The sequence below is a fragment of the Hipposideros armiger genome, unplaced genomic scaffold, assembly GCF_001890085.2.
Source record: "Hipposideros armiger isolate ML-2016 unplaced genomic scaffold, ASM189008v1 scaffold_971, whole genome shotgun sequence".
Lineage (NCBI taxonomy): Eukaryota > Metazoa > Chordata > Mammalia > Chiroptera > Hipposideridae > Hipposideros > Hipposideros armiger.
The window spans coordinates 47,296-67,685 of NW_017732321.1; the positions used below are offsets into that span (position 1 = coordinate 47,296).

Consider the following 20,390-nt stretch of genomic DNA (forward strand, 5'->3'; position numbering starts at 1 on the left):
GGGGAATCTTCCTTTATTTAAAGAGTTTCCTTGTCTCCAACTAGGAGGTGGCAAAACTATCCTTGGAATTCCTTTGCCATCTCTTATTTTGACCCAGGAATGAAGGACATTTCCTCCATATTAGCCTGCGGAAATTTCTACCATGTCAGCCTAATGGGCAGTGCTCTTACCATCACGTGACTGGCAGCTGGCAGCGCTATAACTCTTAGAGACATAACGTGGGAATGATTGTTCAATTTTTCAAGAATACGTATTTTAAGGGAAATTAGACATGTTAAACATCTAGATGTCCTTTTAAGATGGCCAGACACTATTTTCTGAATATAAAGTTTTCCTGCAAAGTGTATCTTTCCTTTATTCTCTAGCACAGCGGTTCTTAAATTTTAGTGCAAATCAGAATCACCTGGAGGGCTCTTTAGACCATAAACTGCTGGCCCTACCTCCAGAATTACTGACTCAGTAGATTTGGACTGACAATTTACATTTCTAGCAAGTTCCAAGATAACGCTGATACTCTTGTCTGCAGCCCAAACTTTGGGAACCATTGGTCTAGCACTTGGCAGGTATTTGGTCGACTGAGTGCCTTACTGAATAACATTTGAGAATTTCATGGGCGGGATTGTCTTTTCTAGGATGAATTTCAAAAATACAGGAGGAAGAAGGTGATCTGCCTCTCCTTATCCACACTAACGTTTCCTGTAAGCAAGAACCAGGAAGAACCTCTTGTAGCTGACCCCCACTCTGTCATAAACAAAGCAGTATTGAAACCAGAATTAAAAGTAAGTGATTTTTAAGGATACATTGCTATGGGTTTTTGTTTGTTGGTGTTTTTTGTTTTTTGTTTTTTGCTAAAAATGTGAGCATGGAAGTGTTTATTAGATGACAATTTGAATATCGCACTGCTGGGCTGGGAATCACAGTTATGTGTTCAGGAAAGTGAGAGCTGCGTGGGGACCTGCGGGGAACAACCCTCCTCTCCTGCATGGGCTTTTCTTCGCGAGTGATGTCTGTTCTATTACATTTGTCATTGCAGCTACGATGTATCCAAGTGCAGAAAGTGAGGTATGTTTGGGACAACGTGGAGAAGAGGTTTCAGAAAGTTGGGTAAGTCCGGCTTTTTCTCAACACTACATCAGGGTATAAGGGAAGAACATGATTTGTTGAGCGCTGTGAACTGAACTGTGGTGCCTGTCCCGACCACATCCTAGGTTGCTGGAAGACAGCCACTCTTGCTACGACATCCATCACACGTTCGGGCTGGGTCTGACCAGTGAAGAGCAGCAGATCAGGTAGGTTTGTGGTCCTCCCTGAGTGAACTCTGCCAGCAGAAATTGAAATATCAAATGGCTTGTGATCAGCTCTTTATTGGCATAACGCTTCATCAACTTCATATAATCCCAGTTCATTCACTGGCATCAGAGAGATAGTCTAAATTGTTCACATCATAAGCAACCTCGTTAAAAAGGAAAGACTAAAAGAACAATGCAATCAAATTAACATTTGATCTTCTCTTTTAGGGTTGTAGAACTGTCTTCTCTGTATTGCCTTTTTAAAATTTTTTCCTCAAAAAATCTTAAGTCATTTCATAAACATCAACTTCTTAATCCTCTAAATCCTCAGAGAGACAAAGATAACATTATGATTGCATTTTACTTTATTAAAACCTCCCTGGAGATGAAGATTTTGTTTGTTCAATTAGTTGTGTCATTCACCACTGTATTGGCAGCACCTAGAATAGTGCCTGATTCATGGTGGGAGCTCAATACATATTTGTGAAATGAAAGAAGAATGAATGTATTCATGGATCTATTAACTAAATGCTTTTAATATGCCAGGCACTGTTCAAGGCACTAGGGAAGTCAGGATAAATAAGACTTTGTTGTTGTGGTGGCAGAGACATTCACTGATTAACGGGAAAAAAAGACAAAGAAGAGTTGTACGATTGTGAGAAAGATATCTATAGAGGCACACAGGTTAGGAAATAATAGTATAATAGTAGTAGCATGGAAATGCTTATGCTACTCTTGAACTCACAATGATCTAGTTCCCCCTTTCCTCATTTATGATTTGAAGTGGTCAATTCTGGTGACTCTGAAAGGAAACCATTGCAAGCCTTTCCCAGAGTCTTGATAATCGGCTTCATTTCTTGCCCAGTTTTAGAGACATTATCTGCCTGACCTTTTTCATAGTTAAGCAGAAACACTAATTCTCAAGCTAAGAAGCAACCTGGTACTTAAAATACAGATTCTTGGGCTCTACCCTCATAATTCTGATTTAGTAGGTAGGAGCTAGGGGTAGTGGTGAGAGAAGAAATTCTGCATTTTTAGCAAGCACCCCCATCATTTGTAGTCACACTAAGACTGAGAAGCACTGATCTATTGTTGTTTTAAACTTTTCTCTCTGCCTGAACACTGTGAAAAATGAAACAGGCATCTACACTGTGACAATATTGCGAAATGTCTTAGAAATCGTATTATTAAATAAGACTTCAAATTTCAATATATTGAAATACAGAAAATTTTCAAAGTCATTAAAAACATATTGGTTTAATAGCATTAAACACAAGACTTTAAAACATTGATCTAGGACATTTAGGAAGCCTAGTTGATACGTGTAGATATGCTCTGTCTATGCTCATTTCCACAGGAAAGGTTTCCCATCAATGTTGCCACCTCCTGTTTGTCCTTATTTATCAATAAACATCATACATAATTAAATTTAAATCTGGTCCACACAACAAAGAGCTTGACAATCTAATAAGTAAGATAGACATATTCTCCCCAAATATGAAGAATTGAGGAGATAACCTACTTATAAACATATAGGCATATTTTATTTTATGAGCTTATCTATCTGAAGCATAAAGAGAGTAAATAGAATGTGGAGTATTCCCCCACAGTTTTTTCCCTTGCTTTGTAGTGTAAGGCTAAAGCTTAAGAAAATGAATGTGATTGACTGATTGGTTGAGAGATATTAACTTCCTTGAGCTTGCTTGCATGGACAGCAAGGGCACAATATGAGAAATAAAGAAAGGAGGCCACGCAATCATCTCTGATGATGAAAAGACACAGAGTTTGAATACAACTTTCTCTTTAGACTTCCTTGCAACTAGACAAAGAGAGAAACTACACAGATTTACATAGTTTTCACTTTTCAGTGGCAAGAAGCAAATCAGAACATCAGGGGAGATGATATTACCTTGAAAAGAAATTGTCAGAGGGCATCAGGAAGAAAGCAAGATTATTATAGGAGGTTCCCTGCTCCTAGCTCCACTCATTCGTGAACTCAACACAACTTTTCCTCTTAGAACCTACTAGACAGGTCCATGGACAATTGAGGTAATTCTCTTATCTCATGGTAACAGGGACGTATAGAAAAAACCAAACCTATATTATCCCTTGTTCACCCAATAGTCTTCCTAATACAGCAGCTTTTAAGGTGAGCATCTCTTCATTTTCTTTTTATTTATCCCACCCTCTTCTTGCCTCCTTTGTTTAGTCTCCTGAAAACAGAAGGGGAACTTTCTGACAGCAGAGATAGCAGGGACCTCCTAATGGGGTTAGCTCCAGACCAATCACCTTGCTGATAACCCAGCTCTCTGGAAGGCAAAAAAAACTTTCATGGGTAGAGTTTGCCAATTTCTATAATGGGGCTCCTCCAACCATGGCAGATTTCAAGCCACTGATGTGACATCACTGAACATGGAACTGGAAAGAGAGGCTCATAATCGGCTCAGTGATTCTGCAGGGCCAACCTGAATTCTCAACATTTGTCACACCACTGAGCAAAAAGGCATGCCTGTTAGTACCAGAGGAAAGAAATGCCATCATTGCTCAGCTCCAAGCTGCTGGAAGCTGTTCCAGGAGAAGAGAGAATATTGAAACAGAGAGAAAGAAGAAGCAAGAAGGAGGCAGGATTAGGTAGGGCTGCTATGAGACCCTATTCTCTTATTCCTAGGTCTTGTGGGAGCAAAAGTCAGAATATAAATCATGCTTCTGTACCATGGCCTTTATCCCCTTAGAAAGCTCCATCCCTAGGATATGGCCCAAACGTAGACCCTTGCCCATGAGGTCAGTTCTTTGGGAAGGAACAAAGAAGTGTTGTTTGAAATAGAGGAGGCTTCACTCATTCTTCTGAAAGCCAATAAGATGGTCTCAACTGTTTATATTTAGTTAGAAGTTAATAAGTTACTTAAAAATATGACACTTTGCATAGGGAATTTAATAAAAATTAAACCATTGAGATCAACATTCTCTTCTTAGTAAATTGGATTTGTCAGACCCTTGGTTCTATGGGTCTGGGTCCATTGAAAGCATAAAATCCTTAAACTTCAACGCCTTGTTTTGGAGCAAGGCCTTATGGTGACACCAGTGAACCGAAGTCCTGCGTCTGTCTGGTGAAATCCTGGCTGGGATTTCTCCACCCCATTGCTCTCCTCCCTCTGCTGTCCAGGTCCACATGCCTGGGAACGCCCCAGGCACTTGCCCCAAAATGCTGGCTAAAAGCCCCTCACTTGAGCCTGACTTTCTCTGAGGCTATCGGGAAACAAGCTTTAGGAAATGAAAGCTATGGACAGGTCACAGATAAAGACTAATGTGAAAAACGAAATGGCTTTTATGTCATTTGTAAAATGGGGCTTCTCTGTGTAAATGTTTCATTAGAATATGGAAGCAGGTTCAAGCACTGCTCAAATAGAGATTATTTTTCCCCCAGAAAGCAATTTCTTGAAACATGCAATCTTGTTGTTGTTTATTATTATTATTATTATTATTATCATATATATATATATATATATATATATATTTTTTTTTTTAAGCCGAGCCATCCTACCACTTGTTGGCAGCTCAGCGGCTGCTCAGCTTGGGCTGGGTCTCGAACCGCTGTTGCTCAGAGCTCAAACTCTTAAGCGAGCTCTTAACCATCTGAGCCACTTGGCCAGCCCTATTATTATTTTTTTAATAGGAGGACTCTAAGACCAACATACTTGTTATGCTATGCCGCCATACCCAATCATAGCAATTGGATGCCATATGCTATGCATCTATGAATTTCTTGGCTCTCTCTTCTTTTCTAAAGCAGGAGTGTCACGGGAGTGAGGGATTGACTAGCAGAAATACCTGGGGACTTTTTAAAACTCTGTAAGTCTGCTCCCTAAACATTCCAAAGGTCCCAGAAGCAGGTCTGGGTTCCTTGGCTTAGCCTGAACTGTTTGGAAAACTACAAGTCTCCCTCTCGCTCTGTTCGTGGTGTATCAGAATGGAAGCAGAGCAGTCATGTGCACTTTGAAAAAGTTCCCTGGTGATTCTGACATGGTCTTCCTGCCACCTTGGGTACCACTCTAGCCTAAAGTGCTTTGCACACAACAATTATTTGGTGAATAAGTTGATAAATGAATGAATGAATGAATAATCAGAGTGAAAAAGAAATAGACCATTCCCAAAAGAAAGTATTCCAGTCATTCATGTTTGGCTTTTAAGAAATAAATACACTCCAGTAGATTCACTAGTTGTAGGAAACGTTAGTGGTCCTTCAAGTGCAGCTCAGAGCCAGTGCAGAAATTCTCTCCACAACTTTCCTGATAAAAAATTCTTTAACCTCTTTGGGAGAGGGAACTTCTACCTCCAAAGCAACTACAATAAAACCTTGGATTGCAAGAAACGTGGTTTGCGAGTATTACGCAAAACGAGCAAATATTTCTAATACATTTTAACGTGGTAAACAAGCGATGTCTTGCAATAGGACAAAACAAACAAAAATTGTTTCCGGAATGAATTATGCTTGCAAACCAAGGTATTCCTGTATTTCATAATGAATAGTTCTGAATATTAGGCAAGTCTACTTAGTTTTTTTCAGCCTATTTAGTCTTGTGAAGCCACCTGGAATAATTCCTAGAGCCCCTTTTCCCTGCCAGCTCATCAGATTTTAAAAACCAGAGCTTGTAATCTGCATTGTTCCTTGGCACTTTCCTCAGAGACCCAGCTTCAAGCCTCATGTTCCTTCTGGTTGCTCAGCCATTGGTCAAAGCTGAAAGTTCTGCTTGGCTTGCGCTGAGAGTAAGATGAGTACACAATCCCTAAACACATGATATTTTTTGGCAAGAGATAGCGGAAAAGAGGAAGCAGCAATGGGCCTGCCTGGCTGTGATTCAAGCATGGCCCAGATGAGCCCTAAAGAGGAAAATCGACAGGCGGGTATTAAGCTGCTGGATCCCAGTCCTCACAAGCGCTGGGCTCCTCTCCCTCACTAGTAACGTCAGAAAGCTTCTCACCACACAGGGAAAACGGAAGTGCATCTGGCACTTGGCTTGCTGCTTTCTGAACTGATTTTCCACCACCTGTGTGCAGTTGTAATTCCATAAACTGGGCTTTCAGCCTTGTTAGGGGAGAGAGTATTCTAGACCTGGGACACAAAGATCCTCATTGGGTAAGGCCAATATTTAGGGAACATTCTCTGTGTCAGACACCGTGCCTCTAAATACTAGAAAAACAGAGTTGGAAAAACTCCATCCCTGCCATTACAGAGGGTCGAGGACATTTGAGGAGAAAGACATGTACCTACAATGTAGGTAACGATCCAAGGAGGCACGTGCTGTTCCCGAGAAAAGAAAGGTTGTTTAGAGGAGAGAAAAATAACAGTTAACTGTGCCTACTGGAGCAGGGACGACTTCAGGGATAGCTGCTATTTATTGAGCACTTGTCATGTCTTAGACACTTGTATTAAATGCTTTACATATTTATCTCATATGCTACTGATAGCAATTTTATTAGGCATGTATTATCAAGCCCATTTCATAGATAAGGAACCCAGGCTCGACTTTCATTCATCTATTCACTCATTTAACAAATAATTCTTGAATGCATTACCTGTAGTAGGCCCTCTTTTAGGCATTCAAGGTCTGTCAGTGTCCTGTAGAAGCTTATATTATAGTGGATGATACAGTCTATTGTTTGCATGCTTATTAACATGTAAAAAAATAAGATGGAAATTTTAGATGATCAAATGTACTTTAAAAAAAATAAGAAAGGTTAAGGGGATAAAGAGAATCTGGGTCAGGGTCGCTATTTTAAACAGAATTATTAGTGAAGGCTCCAATAAGGAAGTGTTATTTGAACAGAGACCTGAATGAAACGAGGGAGTGAGCCATGCAAAGATATGGGGAACTGCGGCTCCATGTAGAAAAAGTAGAGAAAACAAGGCTTAGCTGGATTCAAACCCAGGTCTTTTTTATCTCAATTTTTCTAAACCACTAGGCTCTATTGTCAGGTTTGGCTTTGAAGGCTGAGAAGGCATTTAAAAAGTGAAGAATGTGGCCCAGACACTTTAAGGAGAGAGAGAGAGAGAGAGAGAGAGAGAGAGAGAGAGAGAATATGACCAAGTTCAGGATCGTGAGAAGTTCTCACCCTTGGCTAACAGCAGGCTATTTTTCCATGGATTCTGCAAAAGAATCCCCAGCACCAACATGACTTGAGTTGTGGTCCCTTCCCAGTGTGAAGTTTAGAGACTTGTGAAGTCAAACACCAGCACACCCCAGAACCTCAGGGTTTTCACCATGTGGAGTCAGAAGACCATGGTTTGAATTCTCTCTAACCATTGCAAGTAATAATTGTACTTGGAAAATCATGCCTTAAGAGTCAAACAAACCTGGGCTCACTCCTTGTTACACCTTAGATCGAAGATCCATCCTGCAGATTTTCTGCACTGGTACTTATGTGACAGAGTGAGAAGTTGAGTTACAGAGACCATGGTGCGAAGCCTTGCTCTGCTTCTTCCTGGCTCTGAGACTCAGGAAAAATTACTTAGTTTTTCTGAACTTCAATTGTCTTTACAATAAAGATGATAATGTGACATCTCATAGGGATAATGCGAGGATTAAAACAGATGATGTATATGAAAGGCTAAATGCAGTTTCTGACCCTGTCGTCTCTGCTTAAAAGTTACCTTGTCATGATTAATATTAGCTTCATGCACCTTTGGCAAACATGTGCCCTGAACGGTTTTTCCTTTTGGCAACATGGAGATATTAGCCCTTTCCTTGGACTATTGTGAGGATCAAATGACAGAATCTTTTGTAAGAACTTTGTAAGTTTTTTAATATTATACAAATACGAGGGCTTCTTTTTTGGTAATGTACATGTGTGGATTTACAAGGTGTGAGGCATGAAGACCATATATGATCTTACAGTTTGTTGGCTTGTTCATTCATGTATTCATTCAGTTCACATACTAAGGGCCTGTCCTAGGTGCTGAGATGCCAGGGTACGATAGAGATGACCTCTAATATTAAGGGCCATGTGGAATGTCTGAACACTTATCTGTGTCTTTTTAGCTGCTCTTAGAGTATAATCACATTATTTTAAAAATAACTCAGAATGCCTTTCTAACTTCATTTTGGCTCTTGAGTTGTACTGTACTTAAGGTATTTTTTAACCAGATAAACAGCTTTGTTCATCATACACTAACTTTCATTTTTAAATATATATTAGTGTTTTAGGATTTGCATATTAATTTTTTACTGAAAGCACAAAATTCCTAAAGGGTAGAGAAGTGAGTTCTGCTTAGCCTGGCCTGTATTCATGTATTAATGAGTTTGTAGGCATGCCATTAATAGATGATCAATCTCCTACAGAAGATTAGTGTGCGGGCCCAATGCCATTGAGGTTGAAATCCAACCCATATGGAAGCTGCTTGTTAAACAGGTAACTGACTCTTTGTTTTTCTTTTTGAAAAAAAAACAACAAAAAAACTAACTCCCATCTTTTACTTTTCACTTTTCTACTACTCAGGGGAATCTTAAGCAACACCTGGTACTTGGATGTGAACAAAATCTGTGATGCATGCAGCTTCTTTTTGTTATTCCCACTTTGGTTTTAGTCTATGCTTTTCCTATCTATTGAGGTTTCCTTTGAAAAGATATTTTAATAAGTATTTAATAAGAATATATCTTTTTGTTCCAGGATTTCTACCTAGTCCTTTTCAATCACCGTTCGTTTTAAATTCAAATCCACTTTAAAAATCTCTTCCCAGAGTGAGGAAAAAGTCCTGTTTTCTAGCCTCCTATTAGCTTGTGTTGCTGACGGTGGTTGTGGTGGTGGTGGTGGACAACGTTATGGTTTCTATGATCTCTTTGAGGATTTTAAATACATTATGTTGGTCTTTTTATATTGCTCTATTATTTCCATTTTCTTGAGAATGACTTCTTCCTTTTTTTTAGCAGGTTTTTGTTTTGTTTTGTTCTGTTAGAGAATATTTTCTTGTGTGCTTTGAAGTAATTTTGTTTTATCTTTTTGGTAAACTCACCGTAAGTGGGCTTGTCCCCCCCTTCAGTTGTCTCTTTCTTTCTGTGCTCACGCTCCCTCTTTGATGTCTCTGCATTTGCCTGTTACTGATCTCCTTGGGTCTCCAGTTGAGAGCTAGGGCCTACAATGGGGCTTTGCACTCTACCCCTTGGGGATCTGTTGGCTGCAGGCCCTGAGCCAGCCTGGGGCTTGGCCAAATTCACAGCTGCATCGTGGCCTCTCTTCTCGCCTCGTCCACCCTCCTCTGGTGAACCACTGCTTGCTGTGACTTTTCTCAGCCTCAGCTCTCGGGCAGGAAAACCCCACTGCTTCCCCTGTTTTCCTCTGCAAGCTTGGGGTTTGTCCCCTGCCACTTATGGGGCACTTTCTCTCTGACTCCCACGAGAACTGTGTTCCAGCTGTCCCTGTCCAGTCCTTGCCTGGAACTTAGTAGGCTGATCACGTTTGTCCCCACTGAATGTTGCATGGTCCCAGTCTATTTCTTTCTTTTTTAAGTGTGTTTTCCAATTATCATCGACACACAATATTATATTAGTTTCAGGAGTACAAAACAACATAGTGTTTTGATGTTTATACACCTCACAAAGTGATCACCCCAATAAGTCTATTATCCATCTGACACCGTACATGGTTATTATGATATTATTGACTATATACCCTATGCTTTATTTTACATCCCTGTGACGATTTCTAATTTACAATGATGGTCATTTTACTTTTGAACTTGGTCCTATCTTTTATAAAATAAATTTTTTATTAGGCTTTTTTTCCTTGGGTACCACAGCAAAATTGACTGGAAGGTACAAAGATTTCCCATATCCCCACATATGCACAGTCTCTGCCACTGTGGAAAAGCAGGCTCGCTGCTTTTTAGACTTCTTTTCAAATTGCCAAAGACTCTACTCTCCAGGTATCTATTTTGAAAGGAGTGCTAGTGTTTTCTGACACCCATTTACCAGGCCTTTAGCAGAAAAAAAGCAAGTAAAACCATTTTTTCCACATTTGATTTCAAAAGAATATTGAGTAAGAGAACTACATTAATTATGATGGTGTTTCTTCTACAAGAAGTATTTAACCAATTTTCTACTGAGTTTGTATAAACTGAAAATCATGTTAACATTAGTGCATAATACACAATTAGAGCATTTTATGCCAAGCAAACAGAGGAGCTATAATTTGTAAGAAAAGCATGGTGCAATGGAAATAATAAGAAATGTTAAGGAACAAAAGCTTTTTTTTTAATGTACAAAATATATCTAAGGGTTTAAGAAACTCTTAAGCTTCAGCCCATTAGCTTATTAACCAGATGTGAGTTCATTTGTAGGACTAAAGTAGAAGTCTATATATTAGAAAATTCTAGAAAGTAGAGGTAAGAACAGTACTGGTTTTAGGTACCATTTTATCTAATTTATAATTATCAGGGTCCTTGCTTTGCTCAGAAGGGCTCTTTAATTTTCGCAACCTGTGTACATCAGGTGAACTCCTCTAGCTCCACTCCCTCAGGATGCCCTCTCTGCTATCATTACCATGTTTCCCCGAAAATAAGACCTAATCAGAAAATAAGCCCTAGCGCGATTTTTCAGGATGCTTGTAATAGAAGCCCTACCCCAAAGATAAGCCCCAGTTAAGATTGTCAGGCAGACATGGGTGTTTGAATACATGTAGATCTTTGTACATGAATAAATGAATAAATGTAGATTGTTGGAGCAAAAATTAATATAAGACCCCGTCTTATTTTGGGGGAAACACGGTATTACTAGTGAATTCAGCAGGACCAACATGGGGAAGTGAAGGAATAAAAAAAGCTGAAGGTATTACCAAAATATACCTGCGTGTATGACCAGCTTTAGTGCTGGCAATACAGTCTGTCCATGATTTTCACTGCAGACTTAGGTAAGACCTTTCTCTTCACTACTCTTCTTTGTTCAAAGGCCTATGCTGACTTGATTGGCTCACAGAGGATCTTGCTAAGACCTATGATATAAGTGTATGTTATTTTAAAATGACCTGGATTAAAGAATCTCTAACTTTCATTGCACAATGTGACTAAATCTGTACATATGATTACATGAAAAAAAAAACCCTCCAATAAAAATATTCAAAGTTGTTTTGATTAAAGTTTGTTTTGAAAAGAGACTGAAGCATATTTCTCTTCCATAATGGATAAATCTATTTGAAAAGGTAAATTGTTGGATTTTATAATTGGTAACATATTTTTGAGTATTCAAAAAGAATAAGAATGATTAATTTGTGGCCATGGCTCTGAGTACTTAAATAATTTTGCTTCCACCATATCACATTCTATGTGATTGACATTGTCTCTGCCAAAATTAATGGTGTTCTAAGTGCATTCTTAAATGTTAGACATTGTTGCATGTTGTAAAAAAATGGAAAATGGCATTCTATAAAGAAATGACATCTTCTTGACTGCTACTAAGGTCCACACAAGTGATCTAAATGCTATTTTTGTCCCTGCAGGTTTTAAATCCATTCTATGTGTTCCAAGCCTTTACCCTAACTTTGTGGCTGACTCAAGGTTACATAGAATATTCTGTGGCCATCATCATCTTGTCTGTTATCTCCATTGTCTTAAGTGTGTATGATTTACGACAGGTAAGAGACAAAATCACAGTTGGATTCTATTTAGTTTCTGGCTGCATAAGAAGCAAAACCTATGGAATTTTCATTGACAGCAAGGAGTTGCTTTGTTAAACATATGTCATAACAAAGAAAAAAGCAAGGGCTTACTAGATGTGGGATCTCAGGAGACGGCCTTCAGGGATACTCGGTAGATTTAAATATCTTTGCTAACCCTGATTATTGACCTAAGGCTACAGTGAATCCTATACCTAGAAGGACTCTGAAGCTGTGCCTGAATATGATGGGGAAGAATGTTGTGATGGGTTAACAACGCCAGTCATACTTTCAGGAGAATGAGTGGCAGCATCTTAACCATGCGTTTTATTTAGTTGAGACTCTTTCAGTTTGCAATGCTAGGAACCCAACTTGAGCTAAATTAAGCAACTCATGTAAGACATTTCAGGGTCCTTTTTACTTTGGGCATAGATGAATCCAGGTACAGTACTCAAACAATGATTAGGAATCTGTTTCTGTTTTTCTCTTAACCCTGCTTTACCAGAATGCTACTCAAAGTATGGCCTGTGGATTGGTGCTACTCTGCAAACTATTTGTTACCTGTCTGTGATTCAATAAGTACTACTGAATTTGAGAGTAGGTGCTTATGAATTTTTTAATAGTAATTTGATATTGCCCCAACATTCAAGTATATGATCATTTTTCTATAAATTATGGTTTAAGAAATAATATTTTACTATATGTGTACTTTACACCCAGATAGAGCCTCTCCATAAGTAGCAAAGATGGCTATAGCAGTCTCAGATATATATTTCCTTCAGGGCCCATAATCTCAGATGAAGAGAAAGATCTTCTCTTTACTAATGTCTATATCAACATCCTCCATGGACCTGGTTGGGCCAGCTGGAAGCAGGAGATGGCAGTGCCCACTTGCTTTCATTTGCTTCCAACCCCTCTTTCTTTGAGTTCTTCTAACTTGTTATTTCAATCTATGTTCCTTTGTGTTGCAAGATATGCTATTTTCCCTTACGATTAAGTGTTCTGCCATTGTGGACTCCAATTTAGTTTTCACTAGATGCTTTATCTGTTTTCCCTGCAAGCACATTCTTAATCAGAACGTAGTTTTTAAGAGCTTCACATTTCCCTTTACCCCTAAGGCCTCTCTTAGACTGTCCTAATTCCTAGACTCTTGTATAAATGCAAAAAAAAAAATCACTGGTTATAGTAAATTCACAGTTTATAACCTTTCCCCCGTCTTACCATTATTGTTCATCTCATAGCCATTTAAAATCTTTCTTTTTAAAAAACCTAGTCTTATAAATGACATAACAACACATTCTGAAATAGTGTTTAGCTCAATGTTACTTATAACTCAATGGTTCCTCTAAGTCTCAGATCCCCACATGCATCTTTCTAGAAAATGTTCTACTACTTTGCTTTATATTCATCACACTGAATCATGAGGCAACCCCCCAAAAATGTCTAACTGTATTTGTTGTATAGTTTTGAAAACTTGACAGTAGAATTAGCTTTTTAGACATGGTGAGCAATGGTGCTTATGTCAGCCTGTCAATTCTATTGAACGTTTAAAACCATAGTCTCAAACTTCAGTCTTCATCCAGAGAAGAGGACGCTGAGATACAGGGAGCTTGGTCCAGATCATAAAGTGGGTTTGTGATAGAGTCAGGGCTTCTGGCTCCTCATAAAATGAAATTCTACTGCATGTGAACTATTTCTTTAGCAGAATGCCCTTTCCAAAGTAGCACCATAGCTGGAGATAAAGTCAAACATAAGTGTGAAAGGAGAGATGAATTCTAGCTCTCAGCAGAGTAAACTCTGGACATGTATATATAATGCAGACATGGAGGTGTTTAAATAAGCTTAACTGAAAGAGACATTCCTCCTCTATTTCAGCCACTCAACAAACATTAGGTCTAGTAGTGGCCTTTTATCTGATGTTAGATCCTCTAAATTTTGAGTTATGAAGTGTTTGATGAGGAATGAAAGAAAGGCAATAGGTATTTAAAGAGTTAGAAAATAGGACATAAAAATGAAAGGTTAGATGAATAGAGATACTTTGAGGGGGGACTAGAAAGGCTTTGTTTTGTTTATTTGTTTGTTTGTTTCTGTTGTTTATGTCCTTTTTTAAAAAAGTGAGTGTCTGAGTGTTTTTCTTCATGAGCTAATTTAAATCATAAAAATATTAACAGGGACTAGTAACCTCCTTTGATGGTGGCAATTCCTTTTTGTCTGGCTGTCAAGTCAGGCTGTCCTGGCGAACTCTGGGCATTCGAGCAAAAAGATGAAAATAGACACCAGGACAAAAAAAATCTGACACATTCTGCTCAGCCACAGTAGGAAATTATAGTGTCTCAAACTTTTACCTTTGTCACGTGATAAAGGTATATAATGTGAAGCCTCCAAATCAAATTTCTAATTTCTGGGTTTTGAGAAATCTTTGCTTTAATGGATTAACTAATTTGATACCTGCAAGCCACTCATATGCTTTCTGGCTTAAGTCAAACATCAGTGAATACAGCTCTTCCCGCCATGTGCTTCATTCTACTGGGAAGACATCTACACACCATCTCTTGAATATATCATCACAAACCATATCAGCGTTCCGAGGAAAAATACAGAACACTCTGAGGACTTTTGGCAGAGAGATCTTATCTAGTCAAGTTAAAAATGTCCTCCTTACCACTCTTATTTGTGTTACTTGACAGTATTTGTTACTTGACACTTTAATAATCAGCTCCCTCAGTATAAGGTGTGTGTGTGTGTGTGTGTGTGTGTGTGTGTGTGCGCGCGCGCGCGCGCGCGCGCGCTCGCGTGTGTAATGTTACAGCTGAGAGAATTAAATGAAACAATGACTTGTTACCGTTGCTGTTTTTATTGTTTCTGGAATGGGGGAAAGTAAACAAATGGAACAATGGGAGGGACACAGAGGTTGAAGGGAGGAGCCCTACACATAACTTGAACAAGGAAGTAGCATGGGAACATCTTGGGACAGGGCTTTTAATTGCCGCTGACTCATCCATTGTGTGACTCTAGGGACTCTCTTCTCCTCCCTGTGCTCACTTTCCTCAGCTGTAAATGGTGGAGGCTAAAGTCTGTTTCTTTAGGTATCCCCATTTTAGGGGTCTACCAGTTTTGCCAGGGCCACCAATAAGGAATGCAAATTAGAGCACCTGAAAACTTTAAAACAATAGTAGGAAACTTTCTGGCCACTAGAAACCAGGAGCATGTGTCACAGACTTGAGTCAATTCCTGTAAGACTTTATTAGGTGTTAGATTAGCTATCCAGAAAAACTACTCAGTCAGGATTTGTACCTATAATAGAAATCGACTTAAACTACTTCAATCACAAAAGGGATATTTATTGTGAATATGAAGTAGTAGCTTATGAAACCCAAGGACATAAAGTACAGAGGGATTTCACCAGGGCTGGACACAGGGTCTTGGGTTACTCTGTCCAGCTTCTATTCTCTGACAGATCTGGAATGAAGTGCACATATTTTGGAGCAAGTGCTGCCCTCCCTCACCCAAATCCTCTTCTCTGAGAATTGGGGGCACCCAGAGCTGTGGCAGCCTGCAACTAGTGTATTTCCTGTGGCTCTCTCCCGCCACTGGCACAATTAGTTGGTACCAAAGACACTTGACCCGGTGGAATCCAATCCTGCAACAGGAATGATGTCAACATATCTTTCTACCTGGGGTCCTAGAACAAGGGCTTGAAGCTGCTGGTCATACTCTGCTTGGCATGTGATCTGAGAAATGCATAGCTAGGACAAGGGTGGCTCCCCTTGACCCTGTATATGGACAAGCAGAGAAAAAACTTCTGCAGAGAAAGAGAGCAAGAGAATGAACCAAATATACAGTGAGACAAAGATGTGAGCAATGTGCAATACAGCAGAGACAGAGAAGTAACCTGCGCCTCAATGCACTTCCTGTTCCTGTTTGCAGCCCTTGAGAGACCTGGCTGCACTTCCCAATTTAGGTTCATAAGACATCCCGGCATCCTCACAAATTCTCATCTTTTGCATAAACCAGCTTAACTAGTTTCTGTTACTTACAATCAATGAATCCCAAGTAAATGTGATATTACCACTTGATCCATTAAGCCTCCTAGAATGTTTCTACATAGTTTCCCCTGTTTTAAATACCGTCTTTGTCCTACACATTTCCCATCCCTGTGTTTATGACGAATTTCAATCTCTCTTTTAAAATTCTTTTACAATGTTCGTTTCTACATTTGGAACTCAGGTACACCTTTCTTTAAGGAAACCCCAAAGAAATTCCTGTATGGGAGTTAGGGGAAGGTTTGTAGGAAAAACTATACTCTAGAGGGCTATGTTTCAGTGACAAAATTACTTGATATTCCTGAATTCTTGACCTATTAAATCAAAATATCGAGGAAAATAACAAGAACCTGCTCTTTTTAACTGTTTCCTAACAGATGATTGTATGTATTCTAAAGGTTTACAAGCTATTGTTTTAGAAGAACATACCAAAGGAAAAATTCAAGTACTAAGATCCCAAATACACCTATCTATCTATCTATCTATCTATCTATCTATCTATCTATCTATCTATCTATTGAACATATTTTTTCACTCATTTTACTCTGTAAGATGCACAGAAATACAAGTTCATGTGAAGACTCACTTATGTATTTATTAATTTGTGTTTTAAAGCAGGACCTTACTATGAACACTAATCTGGAACTTGCATTTTTTTTACTTTATAATATGTAAAATGGCCACCCACCAAGTAAACAAATAATTCTAAATCATGTTTAAAAGTAATGGTGTGATATTCTACAGTACCATACCATAATTTACTCAACCATTCTCTTATTTATGGAAAATAATGGGTTTCCTCTCCAATTTTGCCACCACAAATATGTTGAATTAAACATAACTACAATATGTGTCCTCACATATTAGTTTTTGCATTTTTTTTTTAGCAAAGTAGCCAAAAACCAAGTTTCTGAATCAAAAGAAATATATTTTTTGGATACTATTAGATACTGTGATATTATTTTCCACATAGCAAATAATTTATTCTCCTATCAACAACTTATGAGAGTATTCATTTCCCCAGATCCTCACCTGTATTTGGCATTATATATTGATAATTAATTTTTTTCAATCTAATATGTTTTTTCAAAATTGTGTCTCAGTGATGTTTTAATTTATATTTCCCTGATTACTAGTGGGAAAGACTCATTTTTCTTTGTCTAATAAAGATTTGTATTTTTCTATTTGCTGCCTCTTTATATCTATTATATATGTGGAAGTTTTATTTTTTAGTGTACCTTTTTTCTCTTGACCTTGACTGTTGTCAGGTATTACAAATGTGTCTAGTCAAATATATTTCTCTTTTCTTTGTGGTTTCTGGGTTTCCTGTTTTACTTATAAATGTTTCTTCTAAAATTAGGCATTCTCTGTTTTTTCTATTTGTAATTTTCTTAATATTTATTTTAAATTCCTTAATGGAATTTAACATTTAGGTTCTACATTTTAACAGAATTCCTAAATGACTTTGCTCAAAACAGTGACTAACATGGAAACTTCAGATTTGATGGCACTAATGCAGAATATTTCTTTAGAAACAAGATACTAATCCCATTATCAGTTAGTATTTGTTAATAGAAGCTTATCTGACCCAGCCTGTAAGGCATCTTGTAACACTATACAAAATGAGCCAGTTTCCTGAAACTGTATCTCTGTAATTTAAATCACAAATCCTCAACAGCCAACATCTGTTTAGCACTTTACATTTTGCAATGGGCTCCCACATCCATAATGTATGTGCTTGTATGGGGCATGGCAAAGTGTAAGCTGGTACACATACCATTATTACATCCTCCCACTCCCTGACAGGGAGGGACGGGAAATCAGGGAGGTGAAGGGACTTGCTCATGCGCACTCGTAGACTTTAGTGGCCATAGAACTTGGTCCCCGATTTCCTGACTCCATGTCCGGAACAACACACTGTCTGTCCCATTGAGCAAAATCTCAGAGACCTGTGAGCTTCCTGTAAATGATTGTTGGATAATTTTATAACAAAAAACAGATTTGGGAAAGGGTGTTGGTAGGAATGAAAGAGGGAGCATCTACTGCCATCTCCCAGGCATGCTAAACAAATACATGCTTTTGAAAATTGTAAGAGGGGAGCTGTTGACAGAAGTGGAATAAGATATGCTCTTGCATCTACTGTAGCCCTTAATCATGCTGCACAGATAGGGCTTACCTTGCCTAAGCCAAGAAACACCCTGTCCAGTCCCTTTCTGACAAGTTTGGTGTAGGTTTGAGTGAAACCCTTGACACTCAACTATATTTCCATTGAACTGTATTGCATACTCCATTGCTGGCTCCATGGGGAACTGCTAGAAATAGCACTGAGAATATCTGGCCCATGATGCTTCATTCATGACTTCATGGGGCTCAAGAGACACCTGAGTTAATGCCCTCATTACTCATCTCTGGAGGAAATCCAGCCACAGAAACATAAGGACACATAGCAACAGATGCCGGATAATGACGCTATGCAAATTAGTCTTCATAACTGATTCTGGTCCCACTGAACAGGGACTGGGGAACCAGAGGGTGCCTAATGAAAATCAGGCAGGGAGCTTCGAAATCATGGCAAGCATCGCAGCACTCGCTTTCTCCTAGCTAGTTGGTTGTCATAGAAACCTGTGTTTGTAGAGTTTCTGAGTAAATTAGCTCAAAAAGGATGCTTACATTACCCTATTCCAGTGTTGTTGGAGGAAGTAGAATAATTCAGTTCTATGAAATAAATATTTGCCAAGGGCCTACTATGTGACAGACTTCAGGGGATACGTACATGAATAAAATACATGGTCTCTTCTTTGAACCACCAGACTTGCAGGGTAGACCTGACAAGAAAACAGATAGCTGTACTGGAATGTGATTAGTACAGTAATATAGGTGGGGACGCAGAGAGCAGAACAATTAATTCCTCCTGGGGATGTGAGGAACTTGTGGGGTGGAGGTGACATTTGAGCAGGGCTTTCTGTGAAGGGTTAGAAAGAATTTGCTAGTAGAAAACTGTGGTGAACCTCCTAGGGAATAGCTTGAGCAAAGGCAGGGATGCATGGCAGCTCACGCAGAATGCTAAGTCTGATAAACAAATCCAGCTTCATGCCATAATGAGTTCTGAGAATTACAGTCAAGCGTTATTAACTCATACTTCACCACTCCAAATGTGTTGATTATCATCCTCTTAAGTTAGGCTGAAGTTACCATGGCATTGACTAAAAGGGTTTGCTAAGCAAGAAAATAAAGAAATTTATAAGGAAGGGTATTTGTCTTCTTAAAAGAAAAAGAGCTGCTTTCAAGCACTTTAGGAGAGCATATTCATCAACAGAAAAGGCTTTAGCGTCAGATGAACCTGGGTTTGATTGTCGATCTTCATACTTTGTAACTAAATGATTGTGGACAAGTTACTTTAACATTTTTAAGTCTCTGCTTTTTTGCTTTGTTATATGTACATTGGAGATAATAACGTTTTCATTATAGGATTACTTTAAGGATTAAAAAAAAATCAAGCAGTATATTTCAAGTGCTTGGCACAACATATAGTTGCTTAATGTTCTAAACTGTTTTAAAAAGAATAAGAATTTGAGTCATTTGTATACCCAGGTATTTCTTCTACAAAGCCTTGGGGGTTTTGAATAAATCTCTGATATACAAAATAAATCAGTATAATGCCATTTTAGAGCTTGAAGGGAACTTGAAAGTGATCCAATTCAATGTCATCTGTCTACAGAGAAAACAACTACCTTATAAGGTGAAATTTCTTATATACAGGTACATAGCCAGTTAGTGGGTAAGCCTGACCACAACTCAGGAATCCTGACGGAGTCCTCAGTTCTTGCTACAGAGCCACTGCTGACTTTCTCACTGGTATCCATCATTAAAATGGATGCCCCAGCAAGCAAGCCTCAGGAATCCAAGTTAGGGCGATGAACATGTGCCTAACAATAATATCGCTTCTTCCACTCAATTGGTCCAAATGATAGAAGTTTAGCTTTTCATGAAAAATTGAAGTAGACAATGAAGTGTTCTAAATAAATATTAACACAGAATTCAGAATTCATTATGTTCTCTCAAGAGGAAAGTTGCATAATTGTGTGTAATGCTTGTCTTAGCCTGGTGACATTTGTAATGTTAAAAATCACCCACAGAACAGATAAAAATAATTTACCCTAACATCTAAAAGGAAAAAAAAAGTATTTGAATTAGGTTAAATTGTATGTAAGTATTGCTGACAGCCTTCAGACCTCTATTACTTAGAGGTATCCAAGTAACTGACACCCACACAGAGATGGGCAGTGCCTTCCGGGGACGCCCCAGCTGGCTCAGCACCCCACTCCCTCCAGCTGGTGGTGCCCCCTACAGTCAGTGTGGGGAACTGTGTGGACTACATCCCCTGACTCTTTCTCCTGAGTGATCCTAGGAGATGCTG

The 20,390-nt window shown here is 38.8% G+C and overlaps 1 protein-coding gene across 1 annotated transcript in view; it reads left to right on the forward strand.

The window, feature by feature from the left end:
* Nucleotides 1-99: 99 nt before the first annotated feature.
* ATP13A5 (ATPase 13A5) overlaps nt 100-20,390 on the forward strand; it is a 91,478-nt gene continuing 71,187 nt past the window's right edge. The window contains exons 1-6 of the mRNA XM_019631025.1: nt 100-144; nt 633-779; nt 1,034-1,104; nt 1,209-1,289; nt 8,627-8,696; nt 11,775-11,909. Of these exons, the coding sequence (XP_019486570.1) occupies nt 100-144; nt 633-779; nt 1,034-1,104; nt 1,209-1,289; nt 8,627-8,696; nt 11,775-11,909 (549 nt within the window). The remainder of the gene's footprint in view (nt 145-632; nt 780-1,033; nt 1,105-1,208; nt 1,290-8,626; nt 8,697-11,774; nt 11,910-20,390) is intronic.